Source organism: Charadrius vociferus, unplaced genomic scaffold, assembly GCF_000708025.1.
Source record: "Charadrius vociferus isolate BGI_N301 unplaced genomic scaffold, ASM70802v2 scaffold228, whole genome shotgun sequence".
In the NCBI taxonomy this organism is placed as follows: Eukaryota; Metazoa; Chordata; class Aves; order Charadriiformes; family Charadriidae; genus Charadrius; species Charadrius vociferus.
In genome coordinates, this window is record NW_009649864.1 from 21180 (window position 1) to 47862 (window position 26683).

The 26683-nt window shown below is 38.3% G+C and overlaps 1 protein-coding gene across 2 annotated transcripts in view; it reads left to right on the top strand.

Annotated features, from left to right (window-relative positions):
• Positions 1-14197, top strand: part of VRK1 (vaccinia related kinase 1) — a 28959-nt gene extending 14762 nt beyond the window's left edge. Inside the window, exons 11-13 of one of the 2 annotated variants that reach the window (XM_009891027.1) lie at positions 2393-2394; positions 2527-2615; positions 14115-14197. In XM_009891027.1, the coding sequence (XP_009889329.1) occupies positions 2393-2394; positions 2527-2615; positions 14115-14197 (174 nt within the window). Of the gene's footprint in view, positions 1-2392; positions 2395-2519; positions 2616-14114 lie in introns of both variants that reach the window. The other variant, XM_009891026.1, reaches the window with a different exon arrangement.
• Positions 14198-26683: the final 12486 nt, after the last annotated feature.

A 26683-nucleotide genomic window follows, 5' to 3' on the forward strand; every position in this document is an offset into this window, starting at 1 on the left:
TTCAAGCTACGAGGTTTTTCTTCCAGAGGGTGTCAGGCATTAATGAGAGGCTAGGAAAGCAGGAAGACGATTTGTGTAGTTGAGAATAGCTGGACACTTAGATACATAGAGGAAGAAAGGAACATAGAATGTCAATTAAAATTATATGTACTTTCAGCTGCGACAGGAAGCTCAACTTGATGACTGAGTGTTTTAAAGATAAGCTCCAAATTCCAAACTATGTTAGAAACTGGTTTCCATAAAGATAATTTAAAATTGATCAGTAGCATCTTGCCTCTGAAAGCCAGTATCTTCTAGCACATGCTGCATTTCTTCTGGCATGCTTAATGTCTAATTTGGAAAAGAAAAATGCAGTCTGGCATTCACCCTTGAGAAGATGGTGACCTCTAATATACAGTATTTATGGCATTTTGGCTGTACTGATCTTCTAATCACAACAGGTCCTAAGTCACCTACTCTTCAGTTCCTCTGGGGCAGTCTACCATAATACTTTCTTAAAACAGTGTTATTTGGTGTTCTGAAGTTATGCTGTTTCAGAGCTAGGAGACAATATTTCTAACTTCTGTGTAAATAAATTCTTAGAATGTAGGATTCTCCTGTGCTTTCAGCTTGTATAGCTAATTGAGCCATGATGTGCATTATATGTTGCATATAAGCATGGTTGTTCTGGAATCTCAGTCACTCTCCAGTATTGGTAGCTAGTTGAAACTCACAGATGTCTGCTATATTAAAAGTTAACATTTTATTTTCTATATCATGACTCAAGTTTTCCCAGATGTATGAGTAAATGAAACACAATCCACAGTTCTGCTGGAGGTTTGGTTTTGTTTTGTTTTTTCTGTATAGTAAATGCATGTTGGTTTGTGTGTGTGGTATTTTGTAATAGTTCTAGCAAAACAAGAAGCTAACAGTGCCATGTGTTGAATGAAGTATCTGGAGCTCTTGACTAAATTTTTTGGGGTAAGGACCACATGTTACTCTTGTTTAGTGCTGAGGAGTTGCTGGGAAATATTGGGAGTAAACTAAACTGGAAAAATATGGATCTTGGTGATTTGTGGTTCCTTCTAATGTTCAGCTTCAGATGCGCAGGTGTTGCTTTTGTCAGATGAATGCTGCCTGATTTCTACTTCTATGTAATTCACCTGCATCAAGATTAAGAAACCACTTTTTATTAAATAAGCTTGGAAACAAGATAAATGTATTTTGCTTTTGTGTAGCATGTATTGGATATCTGTTTTTCTGATGAGCATTTAAAATGTTTTCTAGTACAATTGGGAGGAATGCATTATCTCTCGTATAAAAGCAGTACAGCGCTGAAATAGTCCTCCTTAATTTTGGTCAGAATGAACAAAAGTGTCTGTGTTTATTCCTGCCTAATGCATCACAAATCTGCTGACATGCTAACCTTGGAGTCTTGGCTGGCGGTAATCAGGCCTGTGCACCGGCAGGAAAGATGTACCTAATGCACTCCATCAGTGCAGTTTGCATATGGAAGTTCTCACAGGGGAGCTGCCCTGTGCCAGCTGAGGGTTACCTGCCCACTGCAGTTATTGTATGTAATTATCGAACCAATCTGTTCAGCCCAGCAGGGTTTAGATGGTAATCATGAAGCAACACTTTGGAAAGGAAAGATGTAATGCACTCTCCCCTTCTCTCATGAGCTATGTGAAGTTGTAGCCACTTTTAAAGCTGTATTAGTAAAGCTCTAGTCTCACACAATAATAAAAAAAAAAAAAAAAGGAAAAGGTAAACTCTTCCAGTGTTCATCAAAGTTATCATCTATGTCTGATATAGATACAGGTCAACTCATCCTTTGCAAAAATCACATGGCTTTAAAAAAATCTTTCCATAACCACCATAAGAATACTTTGCAATAGTAAGATTAATTGTAACACACAGATAATAACATTTTTATCCATTTAGAGGTTTTAAGCTAATGTACCTTGAATAGAGTTCAGATTTCCCAAGTACCTCTCCTTGGAACAGAACCCATAGTTGTTATTAGAAAAAAACTAATAATGTACTGTCAGTGGGTGTTAGCTACTTTTAAGCTGTGCAAAGAAAACCTTAAGAAGCAAGGATCCAGATAAACTTGACTTTTTTTGTGCTGTAATTGCTTTTAAAAAAGCAATTAACATCAACTTTGAATAAAATGTTTTTCTATGTTCTTGAAGATTTTTTTCAGATTGCTCCTTCTGTAACAGTTATTCAATGTAAATAAAAAACAGGTTTTGATCATAAAATCTTATGTTTTCATACATTAAAATTTCAACTCCTAATGTGATCTGCAGATAGGGGAACTGAACTTTAAGATTGTCTATTGCCTGGTGTTCTTGCATTAATATATGAATAAATTCTCTCTGCAACTGGAGACATTTTATAATATATGAAGAAGTATTGCTTAAAATTGGGGAATATCTTGTGAGGATAAGAAGTTTTCTACTTTCTGTGCTCTTTTCTGCTCTTGAGTTTAGTTGTCCCTTTTTCCTTTTTTTTTTTTTTTTTTTTTTTTCCCTCCCAAAAAAGAAGAAAGGCAGCAGCTGCAATCAGTGAGAGCACTGAAGCAGAAATGGAAGATGCAGGAAGTCCAGAAAAAAAGAAACCCGCTTCTTCTAGTAAGTCAAAAGATGGTTCTCTCACAGTCACATGTACTGGCATGGTAGGTTAACCCTGGCTAAGGGCCAAACTCCCTCCCAGCCACTTGCTCCCCTTCTCAGTGAGACAGAAGGAGAAAATAGGATGAGAAAACTTGTCGGTCAATACAAAGACAGGGAGATTGTTTACCACTTGCTGTTGTGGGCAAAACAGACTCAACCTGGGGAAAAAAATTGAATTTATTGCCACTTAAAAGAAATTTGTGTAGTGATAAAGGTGAGCATTGAAACAACCTCTTTCCTTCCCCTTCTCCCAAGCTCAACTTAACTTCCCCACTCTAGGCTTCTCTATCCCACTCCCTGAGCCGTGCAGGATCATGGAGTGGAAGTGTGCGTTATGGTCATTACATAGCATTTTCTCTCTGCTGCTCCTTCCTCCTCACATTTCCCCTGCTCCACTGTGGAGCTCTCTCTTGGGCCGCAGTCCTCCAGGGGAAAAAATGTGCTCCAGTTCATTCAGGAAATATCCATCTAGTCCAGTGTGGGCTCTCCCAGAAGTTGCAAGGGATATCTGTTCCATCCTGGGTCCTCCATGAGCTATGGGGAATATTTGCTCAACTGCCCTGGAGCACCACCTCCTCCTCTGACCTTAGTGTTCCCTCTGCTGTTTCTCACTTTCCTTCCCGAACTTCCCCTTCCCAGCTTGTCCAGAGGTGTGCCACAGACAAATTGGGCTCTACTTTGGCCTATGGTGGGTTTGTTTTGGATCCAGCTGGATCGGGCTGTTGGGCACAGAACAGCACTCTTCCCAAAGAGGTCACCTCTGTAGCTGACCCCAGCTTACCAAAACCCTGCCACGTGGCCACATATACCCAATACAACCATTTACCTTTAGCAGTTGGAGTGCTTTTTATCTTTCATAATTTCCTTTTAGATTAATAAAGTTGAAATATTTAAACTTTCTGTGTAAGAAAGCTATACTCTCCAATTATTTGCTGCCTAAAGCTGGTAGAAATGCTAGGTGATAAAAAATGGTGGTCGCACCCTGTTCTTTTGCCATTATTCATTCTCTCCTCCATTCTCATTTTTGTCCTCTCGTCTGTCTTGTCCAATTCACTGAATACGCTGACTCCTCAGGACTTCTTCATCACAGTGTGTTAAAGCCAGGGGCTGGCAGCAGCAGCAGCTTCCAAAAGTGAGTGTATTTAAAGTCAAGGAAAGGATCAGCTATAAGGATGGAAAATGCTGAAGCTACGTTTCAGATAATTTGGCATAGTTTCAGTGTTGTCTGGAAAAAGTCATGGACAGATAAATAAAGTAGGATTATTTTAAGCCCAAGATCAGAAACCTTCAGTAGATTTGTATAGGGTAAGCTTATGGTGAGTGTCCAGTCAAACTGTTCTGGATCTAACCTTTTAACTCCTTCATGTAGATGTGAACTGAATTCAAGTAAAGAATTTTTGATTCAACTTTTAAGTAAAAGACTAGATGTCCATGGTCAAGTAGTCTAAAAATAATAAAACAATAGCACTGCAGTCTACTCCAAAACAAATCTGCTTGTTTAAAAAAAAGGTTTGATGAAGGAGGATGGCAGGATGGGAAAATGTAACATTTCAAACACAGTAATATTATGGGTAAGTTATGGATTTACCCTGGTATGTTTGCTCAAACAGTATGGTGCAAAGTACAAGTAGTTAAGATGCTGTTATTCCAGAAGATGACACCGCTCTGTTCATTTTCAGCTGTTCACATTGTAGAATTCTGATCATTAAAATCAGTGATTATTTCTCTTACTTGAATGACTTTTGAATTGCTGACTTCAATTTATTATGAATTTTCTAGTCTGTCACTGGCTGAAAAAGTGTTAATTAGATTATACTTTCTTTCAAGGAAATACAATTATTTGATATGATACTGAAGTTTATTGATAGTTTTAGCATTTTAGATTTTATTTAAGACCTTCTGACAAAATATTTAATACAGCTGACTTTTCTGGTTGTGATTTGATACACATAAGCAGAATATACTTTCATTTTATATTACTTTTTTCCTGGGGTGGAAATTCTCATAGGCAGAGTTGAAAAAGGACTTGAGGAACTGCAATCCAAGTGGTAGCATCAGTTAAGTAAAGGTATTCATTTGGGAGGCTATATATATTTTCAGCATCCAGTGGTTAAAATAAGTGATGGACATAAGCTTGAATTTAAGCCTCCTCTTGCCAAGTCAATAGAGTTACAGGTGAAATAGTTCTAATTTCACTTCTTTATACTACCCAATTTAATGAATACCAAGTGGGAGGGGGCATATCAAATGATTTCAGGTGAAAAGTGATACATGTACTTACTCATTTCGTTCTCTCCAAATTTGGAATTAAAAACTTTACCACTTATTATATGATTCATAAATCTGTGTTGAAGGAAAGGGCAATTGTTTCATAATCTTACGATTTTGATGTTTTTGATAAATTGAAAATAGATGATTATTACAGAAATACTTAAAACTGTTTCCAAATCTGACTACTTTTATGTTACCATGGGTGTGTTCCTCCATTACGTGATTAGTCTTGGGACTAAAAAAAAAAAAAAATCCTAAAGTTTACTGTCCAGTAAAGTGGATAATTTATTCATACCTCTTAATTGTAGAAATTGACATTTAGTTGTAGAGGAACATTTTAAAAGTTCTTGAAGTTATTGATTTCTAAAATGGGATAAAGATGGCCAGACAGGGGTTACTCTTCAGGTGTTCAAACAGCATCTCATGAGTATTTGGATGTAAAACAGTGGCAAGAGGATCCATGCAGACTCTTGCTGTTCAGCTAATCAGCATTAACCACACCTGACTATGCAGTTTGTCTAATCCAGTCCAAAAGAATAGTCATCCCAAAAAGATGCTGATCAGCTGTGCAGCAGTTTGAGTACACTGGGGTGCTCAGTGGCTTCAGGGACTGCCAGTAATGAAATCTGCTGCTGCTGAGGCTGGGGAGCCCCCAGGCTTGGCGGAGGAGAAAGAATGAATGGCAGTGAGAAAGGATGGGTATCTTGAAATTCTTGCTTCTTTGGTCTTCTCCCCCGGGTTGTTCTCAGCGTAAGAGTGGCCGCTCCAGATGAGTTCAGTAAAGGCCATCTCTTTCAGTCATGTTAGCCATCGGTGTTTCTGGAGCTGTCAAGCAAGAGTGTTAAGACTCTTCTTTTTAGAAACAGAATTTCACAAAGCCTTCAAGAGACAAGCTTTGTTGCGCTTTCAAAATCAGATGCACAAAATTTTGTGGAATTCTTAAATTGTTTTTTTTTATTTAAATTAGCGTGTTATCAGTTTCTTCTTTTTTTTTTGCCCATGATAACTGGAACCCATACGCTTTTCTGAAAGCTGGAATTTCAAGAGGTATCCTTTTTAAGGTAGTTTGGATGGTGTTGAAGTATTATATTAGTCAATGTCTCTCTACCAGGAAAAATGCTATGAGTAGAGATGATTTCTATTTAAATGAAAAGGTTTTTTGCACACTCTGTTACAGTTCCATTTTCAGTATTAGCTGCCTTCACATATGATAGTAACATGTACAGTTTTATAAGTGATGATACTGTTAAAGCAAAATACCAAATTTTGGCATACACTGTATGTATCCACTAATGCTTTTGCAGGGGTGTATTGTATAATATTAATAGGACTAATACGCTTATTTTTAATCAGTTTGTATGGAATAGGCAGCTAGTATGGGGAACTTTGGTGAAAATGGCATAAATGCTGGAAAAACAAGTGTTTCATGAGAATTTGTAAATAATCCTAGGTTCAAAGTTACCAATACAGATAAAACCTCTACCACTGGCAGTTTTCTTTAATCTTGAGGTTGGTGGAGATAGGGTGATAGAAATACAGATTATTTTTTTTTTAGACTAGATTTTTTTTACACCAGCTTTTTTTTATTTTCTGTTGTGATTTTTTTAAAAACAATTTTTGGTGTTTATTTTTTGTGACAGCATAGAGAGAAATATGAAAGTACACATGACAATGAAACTACTGTATTTTTTTAATGTACTCTTTAGTAGTCAATGCTGCTAGGGATAGGAATTGTGCATGTCTATTGCTGGATAGCATCTAGCATGGTAAAGCCTTAACTGGGGTCTTTGGTTACTCTTGCAGTATAAATAAAGAACTATGTGAACAGCTCCAATATGAAAGGAGTCATACTGATGGATTGGTAAGAAGGCATTCCAAAATGGAGGTTTAATAATGTTTCTCAATTAATAGGTACTTAGCTTTATGTTTATTTACATTGCATGACTTTGCATAAATCGGTATCTGGGTTATTGTGATAGAAATAATTTTTTTCTTTATTCAGGCAAGTTTTACTACTTAATGTTGGATTAAATCTACACTTAGGCTCATTTTTATATTTAGAGAATTATTGGCGTTGTCATCAAGCTTTAGGAGAGAGCAAATCATACGTTTTTTTTGAGCTTGTTTATGGTGCCACTTGTTACTTTCTACTACACACCAATGCCCACAGTATACATGATCTTTACCTCTTAATTTTATACTCTAATACAGGCATTTTCAGCAAAACCTGTACTTTACAATAGTTCTAATTGTCTGCTATTCTTCTGTTCCTTCTTGTGAAGGATTTGGTGTTGACTGGTATCTGTAATCGACTCCAGGAGTAAGTGGCTATTAAACAGTCTTAAACAGCATCTCCGTCTCTGTAACTACTAGTCACTGAAAGATCCGTCCCTTTCTCCACCACTCATAGCCTTCCCTTGCCTGTCTCAGGAATGTGGCGAGTTAAATGTATGAGAGTTACCTGGTCTGGTTTTAGAAGTTAAAAGCATGTGCTGCTATGTCGTATCTAGAAAGTAACAGGAAGATTCAGGTTTTTAGAGCAGATATATACTGGTCTCTGTTGTCAGAAATATTGATAAACTCACTTCTGTGTTTTGCATTAAGTATATTCAAACATGATATGAAGTGATCTGTCTTTTTATGGCCTGCCTCAAAATTGTTTGAGGATCTTCAAAAGCTATTTAAACTAGAAGAGATGTGGTAGGAGGTGATTTCTAAGTGTAAAGATCCTTAAATATTAGGGGTAGGAATGTTAAAATAAATTATATATAAAACAAATATATCTTTGTGGTTCTTCCTGAATAATAGTTTTCCTTGGCAATTTGCAGATGACAGATTCACTGAGAAGAACCTGAAACATGTGCCAATTTATAGTAATAAAGACAAAATTAATGCCCAAGATGTAAAGTATGGGAGTGTTCCTGTTTACACCTGTGTCTGCTTGGAACACAGCTTTCTGCTTAGTCTTCCTTTATATTTTAAGCTTGTTTCCGTACAATCTCCAGACCACTTCTAGCACTAAAACACATTTAAAATGTAAATACATATAAGTTCCTTGTTACACCTCATGGCACTTTCTTGTGTTTGCTGCTAATAAAAAGTATTAAATTAAATTAAAACAAAACAAAAAAACCTTCTGAGGAAAATTTTCCATGTGGTGGGGTTTTGTATAATGACTTTATATGTAGAACAAAATCATCTAAGAATAAAAGCAATGTCAGCTTTTTTGTTGTTTTTCTGTGACCTGAAGATGTATTGTAGTGTGCTGAACAAGTGTTGCAATTTGAACTCAGATATAAAATTTGTCAGTGTAATTTTTCTCCAGGACAGAAAAAAACCACAACACTGTACTGCAGTGACTTAGATTTTTACAGGAAACTAACCTTTTTCAAGATTGCAAGTAATATATTGGAATTAAACTTTATTCTTCCTGCAAATTGTTGTGTGGTGGAGAGGAGGGCTATTTTTAAACACATACTGCATGTGACTATTGATTTATGTGTGTATATACAATTGTGTTTTGGAATGTCTTCAGTAAAGCAGTTTTTACAAATAGACTTAAATCAGTTTCAGTTTTATCTGGAACAATTTTATAAAATTTTAAAAAGAACATTTACAGATTTGATGTTATCGTTAGGAAATACACAGGCATAAAGTTATCAAATAATACATTCTTAAGTCCTGATGTGTTTCCATATTATCATATGGAAATGTATTGGCTTCGTTTGTTGCAGGAAAGAAAGGGCTTAGAAGAACAAAGTACCAAAAGCCAAACTCCATCCACAACTCTACAAACTTACTATCTTCTCTCTCATCCCCACCCTGCAACTATATATGTCCTGGAATCCAGGTCCATATTTCCATTCTTCTAGACTCTGTTCTGTTTTCTGAATGATATTTCTGAATTTTTGTAGAGAAAAGAGAACAAGCCAACTAACTAAAACTACTGTGTGTCGCCCTTGCAGTTGCTTTAACAGCCTTCGAAGTACTGAAAAATTCTAGGTTGAGAAGTGTTACTCTACAAGGTTTTATCAACTGTGCAGGGTTCCCTGACGGAGTCGGGAAAGGGCTTGTCAGAGGACTACATACTCTTCCTTATTTCATCTTCTCAAAAGAAAAGTAGCTCTTCCTTGGCACCATATTCATTCAAACTGCCTAAACTCATTAGAGAATGGTAGACTAGTGTGATTCTTAACTGTCTTTAAATGCCGCACAGCCTGGCTTCAGTTCCCATTTGATGTTTGCAGCTGGGGGCTGAGTGTAGTCTTTCAGCTTCCAATGCTATTTTTTTTTCCTTATTCCTTCCATATGTAAAAAGCAATTGTATGTGTTCCTTTCTCTTGTTTCCCCTCTTCAGGTTGATGATTGTAGCAGCCTTTTAAGGGGCAGTTGAAGGAAAAAGGTCTCCTGGGGAGCCATCCAGCAAAATGACTTGGTTATTTGATATGTTCAAAGACAGCTGAAATATGACTGAAGCACATTTTGGAAGACAAAAGTGGTACTGTGGTCAGTGAAAGAATTTTGAAGAACTGACTGTCCTAAATTTGTCTCCACTGGAAATTACAAGTCCACAATTAATTACTTAAATTGGCAACAAAACATGTTACTGGATTAATTTATTGCACTGAGATCTGATATAGTGGCGTATGCAAGATCATATCCAGTTGACTAGGGAGAGTTGTGTGAGGTCAGTGGCCCTCTCATTCCTACTTCATCGCTTCTCAGCTCAACTGTGGCAATTCAGTATATGTGGCATGAAGCTGCCAGTATTAAGGACGTGTCAGTTCTGTCATAAAAGTGTCCTGCTGTGGCATACTGGGTCTGTATACAGAAATGATGGTTAAGCTCCATCTATGTGGAGACTAGTCTGAGAACATCTCTTCAAGAAACCACTTGAGAACTCTCCACCACGTGGTCCAACACTCAAGGTTTATTGACCTTTGTTTCTTGAGGAGATAAACACATAGCAAAGTGTGTTTGGGGGGAGTTATGTATACATCCATGTGCATATTAGATTATTTTTTTTTGATTAAGAAAGGAAACTTTGCTGTGTCTGATCAACGTACTCACTGCATGTGCTTCTTTTGAGGGTGAAAGATGTTGGCTGTGTTGTTTAATGATGATTACTGCAAGACTAGTTGAAGAGCTTGCATAGACTAGAATTGCTGGAGCTCTTCAGCCGTTATACAGAGACTGGCGCGTACTCAGCCTTTGTCAGGTGTAAATTCAGGTGATGCAGTTGCTAGCCTCCAGCATGGCTGCTGCTAGATGTTTTTCACTTACCTGATGTTTGTCTAGAGTCGAAAATCTGTGTGTGGGTCTGTTTTCAAGTATTGTAGCCTGTGATGTAACCTAGAAGTCACCATTAACACCTTAATCATGCCAAATTTCATCTGCTCGGTTGCTGTGTTTTCATGCTTAGAATCTTTCACTGTCCTCATTTCCATCAAAGCAGGCAGTTAAGTGGGAAACTTGGGATGATGGTGTTCGCTTGTTTTTACCAAAGGAACCTTTGTCATACTATAGAAACTTCCATTTTTTGACTCAAGTACCATTTTTTCTCTTACTTATAGGACTATTTGTGTTTCTAAAGAAGTGTATGTAGAATCAGAAAAAATAAAAAGGGACATAAAGAGGTGATCTGCTCTATACACCAGCCTAAGGACAGGCTTATCTATCTATATCTGTTAATCTTGATACATACAGATATTTTCTCTTAGAACCTCTATGATTAAGATTCTAAAACATCCCTGGTCAACACACCTTGTAATACTTCACTATCGGTACTACTAAAAAAGGTTTGATAAGGCGGAGTATTTTCTTTTGATATTTTTAGTACCTAATATGAATTTCCCTTAAGCTTATTAGTTGTCTTGTCCACTGTAGACATGAAAATTGCTCTCATTTTATGCAGCAACCTTTTGCACATTGATGAGTACAAAAGGCTGCACCGTCACATCTCTCTTCCATTTTTTTTTCCTTTCTTCAAATAAACTGGTTAAATTCAATTACTTTTTTTCTTTTTTTTCCTCTTTTTTTTTGTTAGAGAGCTAGAAACCAGATCACCACTCCTGATTTTTTTTTTTCTTTCCATTTTTCTTGAAACTTTCTTGGAGGATAGAGCCCAAAACTACACACAGTACTGCTAGGCTTCTTCTGTAAAGTTGCTTTATAATACTGTTTACACAGAGAGAATCAGATATCACAGTCAACTTGTCTAATAATTCCTCTAGAGCCTGTGGGACTCTTCATGCCTCTGCTGAACTTTATTCCAGTCTCAAAACAAGCTGTGCAGTGACACCATCTGGTTTATTTTTGCCTATATAATTCTTCCTCATTTAAATTGCTGTTTCAACCTAATTCAGTTTAATCTGCTTTATAAAAACCCTTTCCTTTGCTTGTAATAGCTTTGTTTGTGTCCTCATTTGGTGCTGCCCACACAGGACTTCTCCTGATTTCAGAAACAGAATTGACATTTCTCCCACAAGAAAAGTTTGTGGGGAGGGGGCAATATACGTTATCAGGCTAACTAATTTTGAAAATGCAGACAAGCTTTTCAGTACAAAAGACCTTCAGTTCTGAAGTGCCCGCAAACTTTGAAGCTAAACATGGGTTGAGGGCAGTCGTTCTCAGTTTAACATAATTAACTTAATCAGATAGTTTAAGAGAATATTCCTGCCACCTAACTTTGAAATTACGAATAAAAGAACCACGACAAGGATTTTTTTTTTTCCTTTTTTGTTATGATTCACTTAAAGATTCTCCATGATCATGGTTTGTTTAGAAAAGCCTTGAAAAGAGCTCGTTAATGCAATAAAGCAAAAGGAAAAATCAGAGACAGGGTAGCTCTATTCTCCTGTTTGGTGTTCCAGCATGGGCAACTAGAAATGGGTAGGTTCTTACTGAATTAGGAATTAGTAACCTTCAATTGCTCGTATCGTTCATGATGACCATGAAATGCTGTATTCCTGAAATACAAACACGAACATCTGATAACTGATTTCAAACTGATAACTGATAACAAACACCCGCAGTATTTTTCTACCTAAGGTCATCAATTTCATATTGACAGTCTTTCTCATAATGGAACATGAATTTGGCCTGTCTTTGCAGTATTTGATTATAGGGTCTAGGATTGGATGAGAAGAAAAATCACAGTTACCTCAGTCAAAACTGGTGAAGATTAATGAAAGGGAAAAAGATCGGGTTATTGTTTTCTCTTGAAGAGAACACTTGGTCATTCTCTGCTTTCTGTTACAATACAAAGATTTCAGGGAAAAATCTCAGGAGGAGTGGAGAGAGGAAAATTGGTACAGTTCATGCAGTTGGTAGGATAATTTGGCCTACATACCACTAAGATTACTCAATCTGAAAACTCAGAAGATGTGTCTGTTGCTGGAATTCACAATTATAGTAGCTGAAATATTTTGTGGCTTTGAAAAGTGTAAACTAGTTCTTGCAGATAAACTGGAATTTAGCTGGGAGAAGGAGTGATTTACGTAATTAAGTTACTCCTTTAGTTTATGATACCTACTTGTGTAGCTTTTAGCTACCACTTCTTGTAAGAGTACCAGAATAGGTTTGATTTTTACATAACAGTTGGGAGAGGTGGTGGTGTTTTGCCAGAACAGATCTTTCATTGATAAAGCTGCTCTGCTTAATAAGAGACTGTCACCAGAGCTGTGTGTTGTTTTTTTTTTTAATGCGATTTATTAATCAAAGATGTATTGTCTGACGAAACCTATATGTAGTTTTATGTTGAATGCAGCAAATGCTTTTGGACAAAAAAGGAACAAGAATATTTTTTCATTCTCCATTTCATTTTCAAGAATGGAAAAATTCTTCTAAGTTAATTTTGGTATTTTTAATTTCAGATCAACACTTTAAGAGCAAATTAAGTTATGTAAAATTAAACAGGCATGAAAGCAAAACTATTTGCAATAGTTCGTTGCTTTTCTTGGTGTGCTTTTGGGTTTGGGTAGACTCAAGAGTATTTTGATTTGTTTTGCATTACTCTCTGCCTCCTTGCTTTCCCCCAAATTTACTCATTGGGCTTGGATGATCAGTGACTCATACTGCTCAAAGGCTGTTGTCTTATGCAAGCAGCTTCTTTCTTAAGGACTTACATGAAACTCAGTTTTTTTTTCTTTGCAAGTAATGCAGATTAAGAAGTTGACAGGAACTGTACAGTTATATATAGTTTTACAAGCAAGAACTCAAATAGTTAGGCGTACTGAGTTCAAGGAGGAAGTCAGGATTAATAAAAAAAATTTTAAAAAATTACCGTGATTAGGAGATGAAAAACATTTCATTGTTACAGCACTTGTTAAAATGGTAGCAATTTTTATTACATGTAACGTTTTTTCTTAAAGTGACTACAGTTGAATGTGTTTGACGCAAATGAGCTGTGGTGGGTTTGTGGGTTTTTTTTTTTCCTATTCCCTGCTAGTGGGCAGGGAGTTTTTTATTATTGCATTTAAGTATGATCTTTTTGAACAGTCTGCCTGCCAGGTTTGTTAGGAATCTTATTTAGATGGCACTCTTTGTTACATTTGTTAATAAAATATTGTCAAATAATAGCTTAAAATCTGTAGGTAAAGTGCACAGATAGCTGAGCTGATTTAACAGCTCGACACTGCCAAACAAAAATCTTCCTCTTTTCTACCTGTGTGCCTTCCACCTCCCCTTGTATACGCTCCATTCAGAATGCTGTAAGATGCTGCAACTCACGAAGCTATGAGAATACTAGACCAAAGAAGAGTTCTTTGCCAGGGTACGGAGCTGAATCGGCTTAGCACAAGGTCCAACGAGCACCGAAAATGGCTTAATACTGGGAGGGATCATAGAACTGAAAGTTGGTGCGTGATGAGGAAGGAGGGGTTTAGGATATGAACAGAATCCCATTCTTCATCTTTTGGTGGAGGGGAGCTATTACATCGGCTCAACTGTATGTAATGCTCCTGTGTGAGAAGTTGAGTTGTACAATGTGTTTTTCAGGAGAAAATCAGTGCCCAGAAATTGCGGTAAATTCTTCTGAGTCCATCGTGTCCCCCGTCCTCCCAGTCAAAACTAAATGAATGAGTTGAGGTGCTCAATGCTTTTAAAGGCTACAAGTATCTTCTTGCGATACATTTCTGTTATTTTATTTTATAGAAAGTCTTGTCTTTTTTTTTGTTTGATTTGCAGAAGCAGTAGCTACCAGAAGCCGGAAGGTGACCTCACCAAAACCTAAGAAAAGCACAGCAACCAGAAAGAGAGTCCAGAAGTAAATAATAAATGGAGCAACAAATTAAGTTGCTCTTTGGCTCATCTCTGGGTTTTTTTCAGTTACTGTAGCACTGGAATCTTCTTCTTTCCTTTTTAAATGATGAATCCTGTAAAAACATGAACTGCTGTTTGTACCTGTTTTTGAAGAATAAATGTTTTATTAAAATATTTGCATAATTTATGTATAATACTAATGTAAATTTTGCCAACTTTGAAGTGAGGATGCATTTTTATTCTTTATATACAAAAATTCATGTCTTAAAGGCAGACTAAAAGTGCGTTTTTCTGCTTTATAGTGTAGAAATAAAGCCTTATTTAGTTTTGTTATGGGTACTTTATAAGGAACGGCAGTGTGGCATCTAATGTCTTCTAATTTTGAGTAAAGTCTTGTTGGAGGTCACTTAGATGTACACTGAGATGAAGTCTGAAATAGAAGAGGCATCTTTTAAATATTTCTCAAGTGTTTGAATTAAAACAAGAGAACGTAAGGCAAAATTCCTATCCTTCCATTCTAGTTTGTTATAAAATGTGTTTAAACAATTCTTTGGAGGACGGTGGTGAATTTTTTTTTTTTTTTTTTGTATAGTACTTGTGTTTGTATCATTTTTCCAATTATTCAGAGTTTCTCTGGAAATAGACCAGAATTTCAGACATAGGGCCCAGGGCAAAGAAAAGAACCAACCAAAATCCAATTCCCATTCTCAACACCCCCTTACCTCCCCCATCAGGTTTTCTTTTTATGTTAGTGAAAAGGCTAGAATTAATTACAAATAATTGTAAAGTACCTAGTTCCAGTGAAAGCTTGATTCACATGTGCTTAATAACAAAATGGTTTATTTTTTTTAATAGTTAAGAAGCATGTACCGTTTCTTAAAAGTGCTTCCTTGCCTGGCTTTGAGTCTTCTCTTCAGAATTGTAAGTCAAAAAATGCAGTGTTTCTTTTCAGAGTGAAATACCACTACTTTTCATTTAGAAACTGCAAAACATACGTATAGTTAGGACATGAACATCAGTCTTATCAGGGAAAATGCTTTATGACGTTTGGCAAACCAAAAGGAATCCCTGTAAGCCAATGGGCAGGGTATCTGTGTGGGTGTCCAGCGCTCTGCTTGCTTGCTTGTGTAATGTCTGAGGAGCTACTCACTAAAATAAATACGTTCTAGCATAAAATGTTGAATGAATGATGGAGTTATGCTCGGAAAACAAGGGAATCCGTTGTTTTGAAATAAAACTGGAATAACATATTTAAAAGATCTAGTGCCTTCTAATTTCTGTTCTGACTCCTGTACAGACTCGTTTTCCTGGATATTAGCAAAGTGCGCCTGATGACTTTAGGCATAGCATTCTCTTTGTTTCAGATGTAAAAATAGGGCTGCTAAAGCTTCTCATATTTAAAACTCCTCAAATTAGACTATCATTTTACTGACTTCATTGAATCATTTTGTTCAAAAACTATGTGACGCTATTCTGAAGAACTATTGTCAGGAAAGCATATTGTGTTCTCTGGCTTGTCTTGCATATTCAAAGTTCATTCTTTTTTACTTTAGTTGTTTGACATTTTAAATTTTTTAGTAACTTATCTACTGGTAAACTTCCTTTCTTTACTTTCCAAGTTTATTTTTTAAGTTTAAGGAGCGTGTTTTCTTTTGACACTACCTAAGCCAAACACAGACATTTCCATATATTTGAAAAGAATGTTTCGAGGTGCAGATTTCGTAAGGCGCCCCTACCTCTTCCCACCCCAAAAATGTCCTGGAAAAAGTTTGTACCAGCCAAGTGTTCTGTGAAGAAAAAGGGTGCTTTCCTGTCTAGGTGAATGTTGTTTCAGGGCTTGTCTCTGCTCACAAGAGACTGTGCAAAACTACAGTCTTCACAGACAGGAACGTCTGTGGCTCACTGATGTTCAAAGTGCAGCACGGTTAGGATGAGCCGAGTGGAAGGCGTGATAATACCCGCAGTACTCCTGTATGTATCGCATACAGTGTGCGCTTGCACACGTGTGTGTTCGCTGTTTTGCAAACCAGTGATGGGGAAATAGACCACTTTATAGGAGGCGGAGGGTGCAGCAGGATTTTGTTGACATCCCCATTTGAAAGTAAAGCCCCTAACACAAAAGAAGCAAGCTGCCTTTAGACTGCATTTACTGCTCTTGATGACTCCAGTTGTGTGTAAATATTAGAAAACAGCAGGGTCCTGCATTCCAAGAATCACTTGAGCAGTGCCATGAAGACAAGTGTCCTTACTGGTATTGTAGTCATACTCCCAAGCTCTCCTGCTGTTTCTAATCTGTGCGCACAGCCGTGAAAAAACTGGACTGACATTTACAGGCACAGCAGGGAGACACTTGAGTAGGGAATGTTAAAGACTCCGCTACCTACGTTTCAAAGTGGCCACCATACATGATAAATCTTCACAGGAGAACTAGTCGGCACTTCAGCTGATGGTGTAATGAGGATATTGATAATGAAGCACAGAATGCTTCTTTTAGTGCTTGAACGTTTTGCAGAGTGTTTATAGTTTTTCCCCTAATCAAAAATATCTGGAGAGAGTATCACATTCAGGATAGGTATAAGATATTTCTTAGATGATGCTGATTTGATAGTTTTTACAGGAATATTTCCCAATAAGTTCATATAAAATAATAACAATTCCCTGATATCTGTTGCAGCTAGCATTAAGAAGGGGGTCAGTTGCTTTCCTGAGTAGTTTGACAGACTTTCCTCACTGTTTTGTCCCAGTGAGCTGCCAGATTTGGGATGCCATAATACCAGTAATGCAATTAGGTTTTCTGCACGTTGTCTGGTTGACTTCTCAGTTAAGAGTTTCTTTCCCTTTGGGAATAAGACTAGACAGACTGTCATTTGCTATTACTAATTCTGCTTAGCATTATCACTGGAGCTTTTTTGTAATTAGCTATCTTAGTTGGCTCTTAAATTTTAATAGCCAATTGAAGCTACATTTTAGCCAAGTTCCATATCTAAATTGCATTCAGTCCATTAACAAAGTTGGTTAAAAGGCTATTAAAACAAAAGCCAATATATGGTGGTTAGCACTTACGTGTTTGCAGCAGTAGCAGTACCAGCCTCCAATGAATATTCTCAAGAAATGGCACTTCCTTCCAGCAAAGGAAGTGCACAAAGAATGGCCAAAGTTTGTTTTGGGAACAAAGGCTGATTATGCAGAATACTTGCAGAAAAGAAATAAAACTGAAGTGTGTCTTTTCTGGAAGAAGGTGGGAGAGATGAGGGGGGAGATGCGGAAGGGGGCAATTAATGGTTCTGCTCAGATTTGACAGGTTCTGGAAAAGCCAAATAAACAAAGTGATGTTTTTCTCAATTTCGGCTGATCAAAATTATTAGCAAAACCATCTGAAGCACCTTCTGGTGGAATTGTCATCTTGCTGAGTTTAGTTTGTAAAACATCCTGCCAGACATTAAAAAAACTGTAAGCATGCCAGCACATCGGCACAGAGCACCGCTTCTCTAATTGATAGACCCTATAATTTTCTTTTTTACTGAAGACCGTGGCTGGATACCTCAGCCTCCCGAGTAATTTAATGTGGCATCAGTCTGAATTTTTTATTCCTAGTAGCACTTGTTTAAATTAGATTTTTTTCCTCTTTTCTTTCTTAAGGTGTAGACAGGAGATTAACAGCCTTTGGATCATCCTGTGACAAATAATGGCTTTCTCAGACTTCTTCTGCTTTTAAAAAAAAAATCTTTACTGTCGTGAAGACATCAGATATTAATACTGCTACAGTTTTCATAGAGAGTCTACCAGTTGCTGATGAGTTGTTTCAAGGATGGTTTGTAGTGCCCTGTATGGGTAATGATAGATAAGTATCTGTAGCTTCATTGTAAGAGGTGTGAGTCAAACCCCAGATTATGTCCGAATAACCAGTATATATAGGCTTTTACCGGCATATATAGTGGGACATCTAAATTAGATTTTCCATAGTGCACCAGTTCCGTTGTTAAACAAGACTTGGAGCTGGTGCTCACTGAAGAGGAGTTGGATCCCGTTGTTTGTAGCTGCACTGCAATATCAAACTGATTGGGAAAGCTTTGTGGCAGTAAGTGCCAATTCCTGCACCAACCGTGCTGGTTAGGAGGTACTGAGCTCTTTGCAATGATGCAGTACTCAAGGGCAGAAGGAATCTCTTTTATCTGTCAGAGAATTGATTTTTATGATGACCTTTCTCATAGGCAGGGAGAAAGCAGGACTTCTTTGGAAATTCCTAGAGTCCCAACTGGGAGCTCATGGATAGCTTTATGCAACTGCATGCTAACTCACACGCATTTGGGTTTTCTTCCCCAATATTTTCAAGAGGTTGGGCAGGTGACGATTTAGAAAAGTATTTCTATGAATCCTTTACTTCATTTTAGGCCTTCTTTATCTCTGTAGATGATACCTTTATAGCAGCAGTTTGGGTTTTTTTTTTTTTCCTTTTCTCCTGAAGGGATACGTAGAAAAGGGAATATTCTGTTTCTGTGAGCTGAGTTTTCCCTGGGTGCAGAGTAAGCCAGACAGCTCAGAAAACTGCAACGGCTCTGACTGGATGCTACAGACAGTCTTCTCTATGCTGAGGTGCCATGTTTTTAAACATGAAGTCACCAGCAGTATTGCACTTGTACTTCTTTGTAGTGGTCTTTGTTTCATCCCAACCAAAACCTGTCTTCTTTCAGACTGGAGCATATCCTGCCCGTGTAGGCTCCCATGCCAGATTTTAATGCCCTTGCATTTAGGTCTACTGCTTACAAATACTTGAAGTATTTTCAAATGGACTTCAAGTTCCGCAACTGCCTAAGCTGCCGACAAGTGAATCCTGGCAGCTTTTTCTTCGCCATTGTCAATGCTGCAATAAGCCAAAATTGAGGTTTTGCATTTTCTCAGGATATCCCAAAGGGTAAAAGAGCTGTGGAGGAACTGTCATTTGATGGGAGAAACATTGCCTCCCCTATTTCTCCCCCTTCTGTTGGAAGGTCAGCCTTCCAACCCTGCAGACCTTAGCTGCTGTGATGGGTTTTTCATAAGTACACTTGAAAGAAAAGTGATGAGAACACAATGAGACAGCTGTGAAGTACAGTAGAAGTGAAAAGAAAATATACATTTTTATGAACTTCCCTGAACTAATTCCTTTTGCCAGACCACCCCAGACAGGAAGAAGCTGGCACAGTGGTAATCTGCATCTGCAGCTTCTGAGAGAAGAAACATTCTTCCTTGGCAAATGGAGCAAGAAACCTAGAAAATTAAGGATTAATATGTTCATTTATACAGAAGCAGTGAGAACACAATAACATGAAATACAACCAAGGAGGATGCATTTAGAAGACAAAAGAGCCCTGGAAGGGAAGGTACTTAGCTTTGTTCAGAATGCAAACCATAACATGCAGTTCTGGGAATTGGTGAATTGCACAGCTGAATGTTTAAAGAAATTACTTCATACCACAAGTAATACACGATCTGTGCCTTGAAAACCTGAAGGTACTTTCCTTTTCCTTTCTGCCAGGAGAGGAGTGGAACACTGGATCCACTTGAAAGTAAGTACCCCTCCAGCTAATTTTGTCTATCTGCTGCTAAACCTGAACAAAAATAGTTTTACTAATAAACTGAATTCCTTTCCGAAAACAGATATATCTATAAAAATGAAAAATGCCTTTATTCTTACATTCTCACTAATCTCTCATTACAGAGCTGTTTCCTTTGGAATGGTGAGGGTGGATCTGCGCTAGCAAATGTGCAATCCCTGACTCATTTCGAATAATGCTTGGCGATAGCCATAGCGGAAGGTCTACAGTAAACAGCACCACATTTAGTAGACAATATGGTGCTGAAAATATCTGGACATGGTCTTTTTCTATTTCCTTCTGTCACTGACAGAGCTGTTCATCAGTCATTTATAGGCTTCGGGGGTTTTTAATCAGCCTTGTCAAATGTGGAAGGAGGTGGAATTTAAAACTCATCTCTTATCCAGACCAGGTGTCACCTGATATACCACTTTAGAGACTGGCAACATTTTTTGCCTGTTATCTTCATACATTGGCTGGTTACATGTGTGCCAGTGAGCTATCTTACGGATTGCTTCTTTCCCTTCCTCAAGTCAAAGCCTTCCTAAAAACAATTTTGAAACTCATCGTCCATTTCTGGTATAAGCGCAGCACAAGGTTTTCTCTAAATCTGATGAGAATGCTTTTCTCTCTGCCTGGAAACTATTCTGTTTTGTGGGTGAATTCCAGTTGTTTATATGGAAAGCCTGACTTTTCTGAGGTGGTAGTGCCCAAAATATCATCTGAAGCCAGTAAGAGCTGCAGGTATTCTGTATCTCTGAAAATCAAGTTTATGTTCCTCTCAAAATGTAACCCTTGCCTGCAAGAAAGGTAATGATATTTTTGGCTGTAGCACGCTGCTGAATTATCCTTTAAGAATAGTGATAGAAGCAAAATCGCAAGAGAGGCCCTAACAAGGAACGAGTAATTTGTAAGAGAAATTGCATGCTGCAACACGGTAACTGTTAAAGCTAACCCACAGAACTTGTGCTTGAACTTGACATTACTTGATTAGCTAAGGGTACTGTGACCGAGGTAATGAGGAACCGCAGGAGTGAGAAACAAATGTATTGAAATGTGTTTGTGTTTTTGCTGTGTTCTTCACAGTTTTTGCATGTTGGCTTTGTTTTAAGCTCTTTCAAGAGGCAGTTGTCTTCTTACCCATCTGCACAGCACCTGGTGTACTAGAACGTGAGATGTTGCGTTCCTATGGTAAAATGAATTTTCTTTTATTAGTTACTTTGCTTACTTCATGTCAATATGCTTATTCCTTCTCCCTTCCAAGGGGATTTTTTGGTTATTCCAACAAGTAGTTTAGCTTTATTAGACTAATTATTTAGCCTCATTAGGCTAATTATTACCCTTATTGAAATTTACGTTGCCCTGAGGAGCATTGAAAATGAGGAGAGCCAGAGCAGACCTGAGGCACTGGCAGGCATTGGAGCGGGCCAGGGCACAAGAGACCCTTGTGCTTATAGCTGAGGAAATAGGATTGCTGTTCTGGACAGGCTCTCTGCTCCTTGCCTAGGGTTGAAGATTCAAGGTGTGGGCCTTTCCTACAACAAGGGTTGCCTTGCTGCTTCCCCTTCATCATATCTGCCTGGAAACAGCAAAACAGAGCCATCCGCTTTGGGTCTTTCCTTCATCTGTCTCTTCCAGTCCTATTCAATCTGATTTCTTCCTCCCTTTAAGTGCAGAGAACTTTAAGTGCTCTTTGGTGCACCATTCTAATCAGAGCCATGCATGCAATGGTCAAAGGCCTGGGACTAGAAGTGTGAGTCCGGGGGACCCACTAGATCACTGCGGGTCAGTTGGGTTTCACAGCTTGGCAGGGGCTGTGATATTACAGGCAGCCTACAAGGGGACACAAAGAGTGGAGAAGGCTTTGCTCTCCACTCTCTCCTAATTTCTCTCATTTTATTCCTCTCTTCCACCGTAGCATCTCCTCAGATCTTTACAGGATCTGCAGACATTGTTTTTCCCCTTCCATCCATTTTCCCTCTACTCCCCAAAGACACATCTGAAGACTCATCAGAGAAGCCTACGGTTCACTCTGTTTCCACATCATGGTGTTGTCTTCCACAATCCTGTTAGTTTCTCTGAAAGACCATCAAACATGGAATGAAAAAATTGTGCCAAAGAAGTGATTTCTTCTGGAAAACAATTTTGTTCAGATGTATGATGTTCAACCACCAGAGTATTCCTTTACTTCATGGGCATGATAGTTTTCTTTGTGTATGTATTGCCTTGGTATGGTTTCTTGGGAGTGTTTGAGTTTCTTAGTGTATTAATGGTCCCCAAGGGATAGACAGCATAGATTATAAGCCCTTAATTATCTCATGAGTTCTCAAGTATCTAGATTGGAAGACGGACAAAGGTTTTTGTATATCATATCACATTCCACTGGGAGCTTGTTTACTGTGGAAACCTGCTCGAATGCATGGATAGCTCATGTAGGTCAGCAACAAGCAATGGAGAGTGTCCAACATCTTAAAATGGCAAGTTTTATTTTGAACTGCAAGACTTGTTTAGAGAAGTGCCAGGGGTATTATGTGCCCAACAGTTGATCAGTCCAGTAGAACACCAGCCAAACAGGGATCTGAATCTCTGGTGGCAAAAGGACTTGCACCATTTTCTGTCCTAAGGATTATTCCCTGTTCATAAAGTGGAGCTTTAACTGAGAAACAAGGTTCATTAAATAGATTGTTCATAAAGAAAAAAAATAATATCTACTAAGATATTTCCATTCTTTTGTTGTCTTTTTCACAACCTGAAGAAGATATCTTTGTCTGAGCTGGTAAATTTCAAACTCTGCCCTCATAGATGCATTCCAGTTATGGGCAAGAACATACCTGCCATTGTATCGCAAGAAGGGACATGTTTCTACCATATGATCTGCTGGCAAGTTATTTAAGCCATTAGGCTACGAAAGACTATCAGACTTGCATATCTACACACCTTACAGCAGCATTTACAGGCATTGCCAGTTACTTATGTTTGTACCAGATATGGTGCAAGTGTGATCTGTTCTTCTCCAGTTCCTGGTGACATCCCAATGTCCGAAGAAGACATTCATCAAGAGAAAGGGTAGGGAACATCTGGTGGGTAGAGGAGAAAGAGTGATTTCAGGATATCTGCTCCACAGATACCTGTCTCCAGGAAGTCACAACTCCCAACAATTCTATGTAGGCTTGCTAATCATCACCTCTGCCTTTGATACTAGGCCACTACTCAATTTGCTGTCACCAGTACTGTTGTAGGGTCCACTGGAAAGTTTTTCAATCCTGTGATAAGTTCTTCCAGGTCTTATTACAAGATCTGGATTTCTTGCTTTGTGTTTCTCTGGAGGACTCAGTGAAATATACATCATCACTGCTGAATTTTCTGCATTGTATTTTAGTGGTAGGTTAATCCTGATAATTGATGAAGCACTATCAAATGTAGTAAGGCAGACTTTTCTAACATTTCCAATAAGAAGGTTGGAAAGAATTAGTGAATTTCTGAATGGAGCACTTCCTTCCTCTCCAGAAGCCTGTGGGTTTTTTTTGGTCTTTGTGGAGTATCAGCCCAGTCTGAGCACTGAAACAAAGTGGGGGAATAAAACTTCGATATCTCTTTGATCATTCAGACTCTGCAGAAACTCAGGGCAAATCATTGCTGCTTCTTTCTGTTTTCAGAACAAGGTTTTTGAGAGCAGTCAAGTTCAGCAATAACTATTTTGGAAATTTAAACGGATCACTAAAATACATTCATCTTTTTGCTTCCTTCTCATCAAAGTATTTGATTACCATTTGATGGTTGGAGGACATCACAGTCAGAAACCCTTTGCCTTTCACTGTTGTATCCTTTGCAAAGAAGAAGCTGAGTTCAAGACCTGCCCCAGAATTCATGCCTACTTTCTACCTCCTTTTGAGAGGTTGAGGGGCGTTAAGAGTTGTGCATAGCTTACAGAGGGCATACACAGAAGTGACACCAAATGGGATTGAACTATTTCTGAAATGTCTAAGAGTACCTCTGATGTGGAGCAAAGTTCTTTTAAGAATTAGGGCATGCTATTCCTCTACAGTTGTGCTGTGGCAAAAATGGACAAGTCAGTGGATTAATTATGTGAAACTTGCATTTAGTGTTGCTTCACATTAATGGCGAGGATAGCATGCGATGAATTTTATCTTTACATTCCGGACTTCTTACAGTTGGCCTGTTTTACCAAAGTTAAGATTTAGTCCATTCTCCGTCTGTCTTTTGTGTCCTTATCAATAATCCTGACATTTTATTGATGAGATGTAAGTATGAAAGGGAAGTCTCTACAAGCTCAAATTCAGAAAAACAGCTTTTTATTAAGGCTTTTTACCCCCCTTAAGCTGTTCTGTCCTCCCTACCCTGCAAAACATAAGCAAGCACTAGAAGAGAAGAATTAATCAACAGCAAACCAAATGATATAAAGAGAGACATTATTTTTCACCTGTCCTTTTTAGAAGGGTAATTGAAAGAGACAGAAGTCAACTAAATTTAGTACACTAAAACAATGTACAGTACTGTGAGTTCCTCAACCTAATGGATCAAATACAGTTCTTTAAATCCTTCCCATTGCACATCCAAGGAGAGAGAATAAAAAGAGGCTTTATTTTCAGAGTTGTTATTCCGTTAACTGGAAAATAATTTCCAAAGATAAAAAGACGTCCTTAATGCTTTACACAGTGTGGATTCTGGTTGGAATTTTTTTTTGTTCTGCAGAAAGTTTTCATCACCAGAATCTCTTTCATTCCTTGTTCAGGCATTTAAAACCCACATTCAGACCTGTCAACTCTTATACTTGGAGAATGAGACTCATTCGGTTGATTCCTGTCTCACACGTTTCCATAGATAGGCTGGATATCAGTCGGAGAGTAGAGTCGCGTTACAGCTAAGCCGATCTAATGGGTACATGGGGTCAGTAGCACAGTCCTGTTTGCTTTTCTGCTCCCGAGTTTTGTGTTCCTGCCCCCTTTGCCGTGCCAGTATCGTCGCTTATTTGACCCTGCGGTGAGCTTGCTTAACCTGCTGAGGGTACAACCCTTTTGTTAAAACAGGAGGTGGGGTTTTTTTTGTTTGTTTGTTTTCAGAAAGAAATATTAAAGCACCTTTTTATCTAAGAAATAATTATTTTTCCCTGGCTTTTAATACCTTAATGTCATCTGTTACTGGGCTGGATGCAAATCATTCAGGCACTCACCAAAAGTGGTTGTTGGGCAGCTCTAAATACCTGTCCTGTCCTGAGTCCTACAGTCCTTTCTCAGAAATTCCTGTCTGCCTTCAAACAGTGGAGAATTAGCCAAGTATCTCATCGAGCTGCATCATTGTGCCTCATCACTGGTGTTTTCCCATTGAGAAATACACAGAGTGCGTAGCGTGTGAAAGTCAATTATGGAAAGCAAGTTTTTGCAGGCCAAAAGAAGAAATGAAATACCTACAATTGCCTCAGCTTTCCAGCGTTGCATCTAGTAGTGGAGCCTCCAGCGTCATTAGGCATTGTCACTCTCAACCTGGTGCTTGCACCACACTTTGCTGCTCTTCTTGTCACCAATTAAGCAGGTCACAGGGTTAATTCTAGAATGTCCATTTCAAGCTAGTAACTTTGTAATCAGAAGAAGTGTGGGGTTGGAATACGATGAACTGATTTAGAATAATTTCCAGGGCTGTCAAGATGCACGTGCTAGCCCTATGACTACAAGAGATATGCAGTGGAAGCTGAATGATTGGAAGGAACAAGTTGGAACCAGTTTGCTCCTAGGCCACACTGTATGGGTTCTCGTATTACGATAAACCTTCACGTATACAATAGGTGGATTTGATTGTTCATGAAATGGATTATCAGTAAGTCTATGAGGTGGTCATGACATTATCTTTCACTGTAACATTGAAAGGAAACAAAATATACAACCTTTCATGCAAAAGCAGTGGTCCCCAGGAAGGTCTCTTTGTGTTGGAAGGATAATGAGAACCTTCAGAATTTTAGGCCTTCACCTGAAATGTGCATGTCTGAAGCATTGTGTGTTGTAATTATGAAAGGAAAGCATTCTTCCCACAAGTATACTACCTGTTTGAGAGAAAGAGAAATTACAAAGAATGTGGAGTGTAAAATCAGTCTTGATGTTTTAAATAGTATCGACTGGGGACTCTAAAGATTTCCGTGGGCTGCTTGATAAAGTAGAAAGAGACAATAGAGAATTTTCTACATGCTGGCTTTGCAGAAACATGTTCTATATTTGATTGTTTTATTGAGTGCAGCAACAGAGTATACAAAACATTTGGGATCAATAATGATTTCGTGCATCTTTCTTCCAAAGATCCCAAGCTATTCTACAAACATGGAGCCTTACAGCCTCAGTAGGAGGAGCTCATATCCAGGAACTCTAGGTACCCTCTTCCTTTTAAAGACAGGGAAACAGGGGACCAGAAACACTGTTCAGCTTGCTCAGCATCATGTGCCAAGTCAGGTGCTAAACTGCATATAAAATCCCCAGCCAGCACGTGTCACTTCCTCTCCTGGTCCTTCATACAAGTCTGGAGAAGCATTTGTTCTTGATTCATTGTCCAGTTAAGTTCTTTAGGTACAATGTTAATGTCCTACGGAGGCCTTATGGAATAAACCAGCCTCAGTCCATCCAGCCATTCAGCTAAGGAGCCATCTGTAGTGGAAGTTATACATGTTCTTCTCTAAATCTGTTTATCTGTCACAAATGAAGAGTAGTGTGGGTATGGCCTCAATTATTTCTCTTGGTCAGTTGCTTCTAAATACCAGGGGTTGCACTGAACTCATCATCTGGCCTCTCCTGGGCTGGGATTTATATTAATCACCTAAAGATGGCAAATGCACGTGCTGCACCGACCAAGCATTCATGTGGCTGCCAATTTCCCAAAGCCCTTTAACAGTTAAAATATAATTACCTGGGCAGACACGAG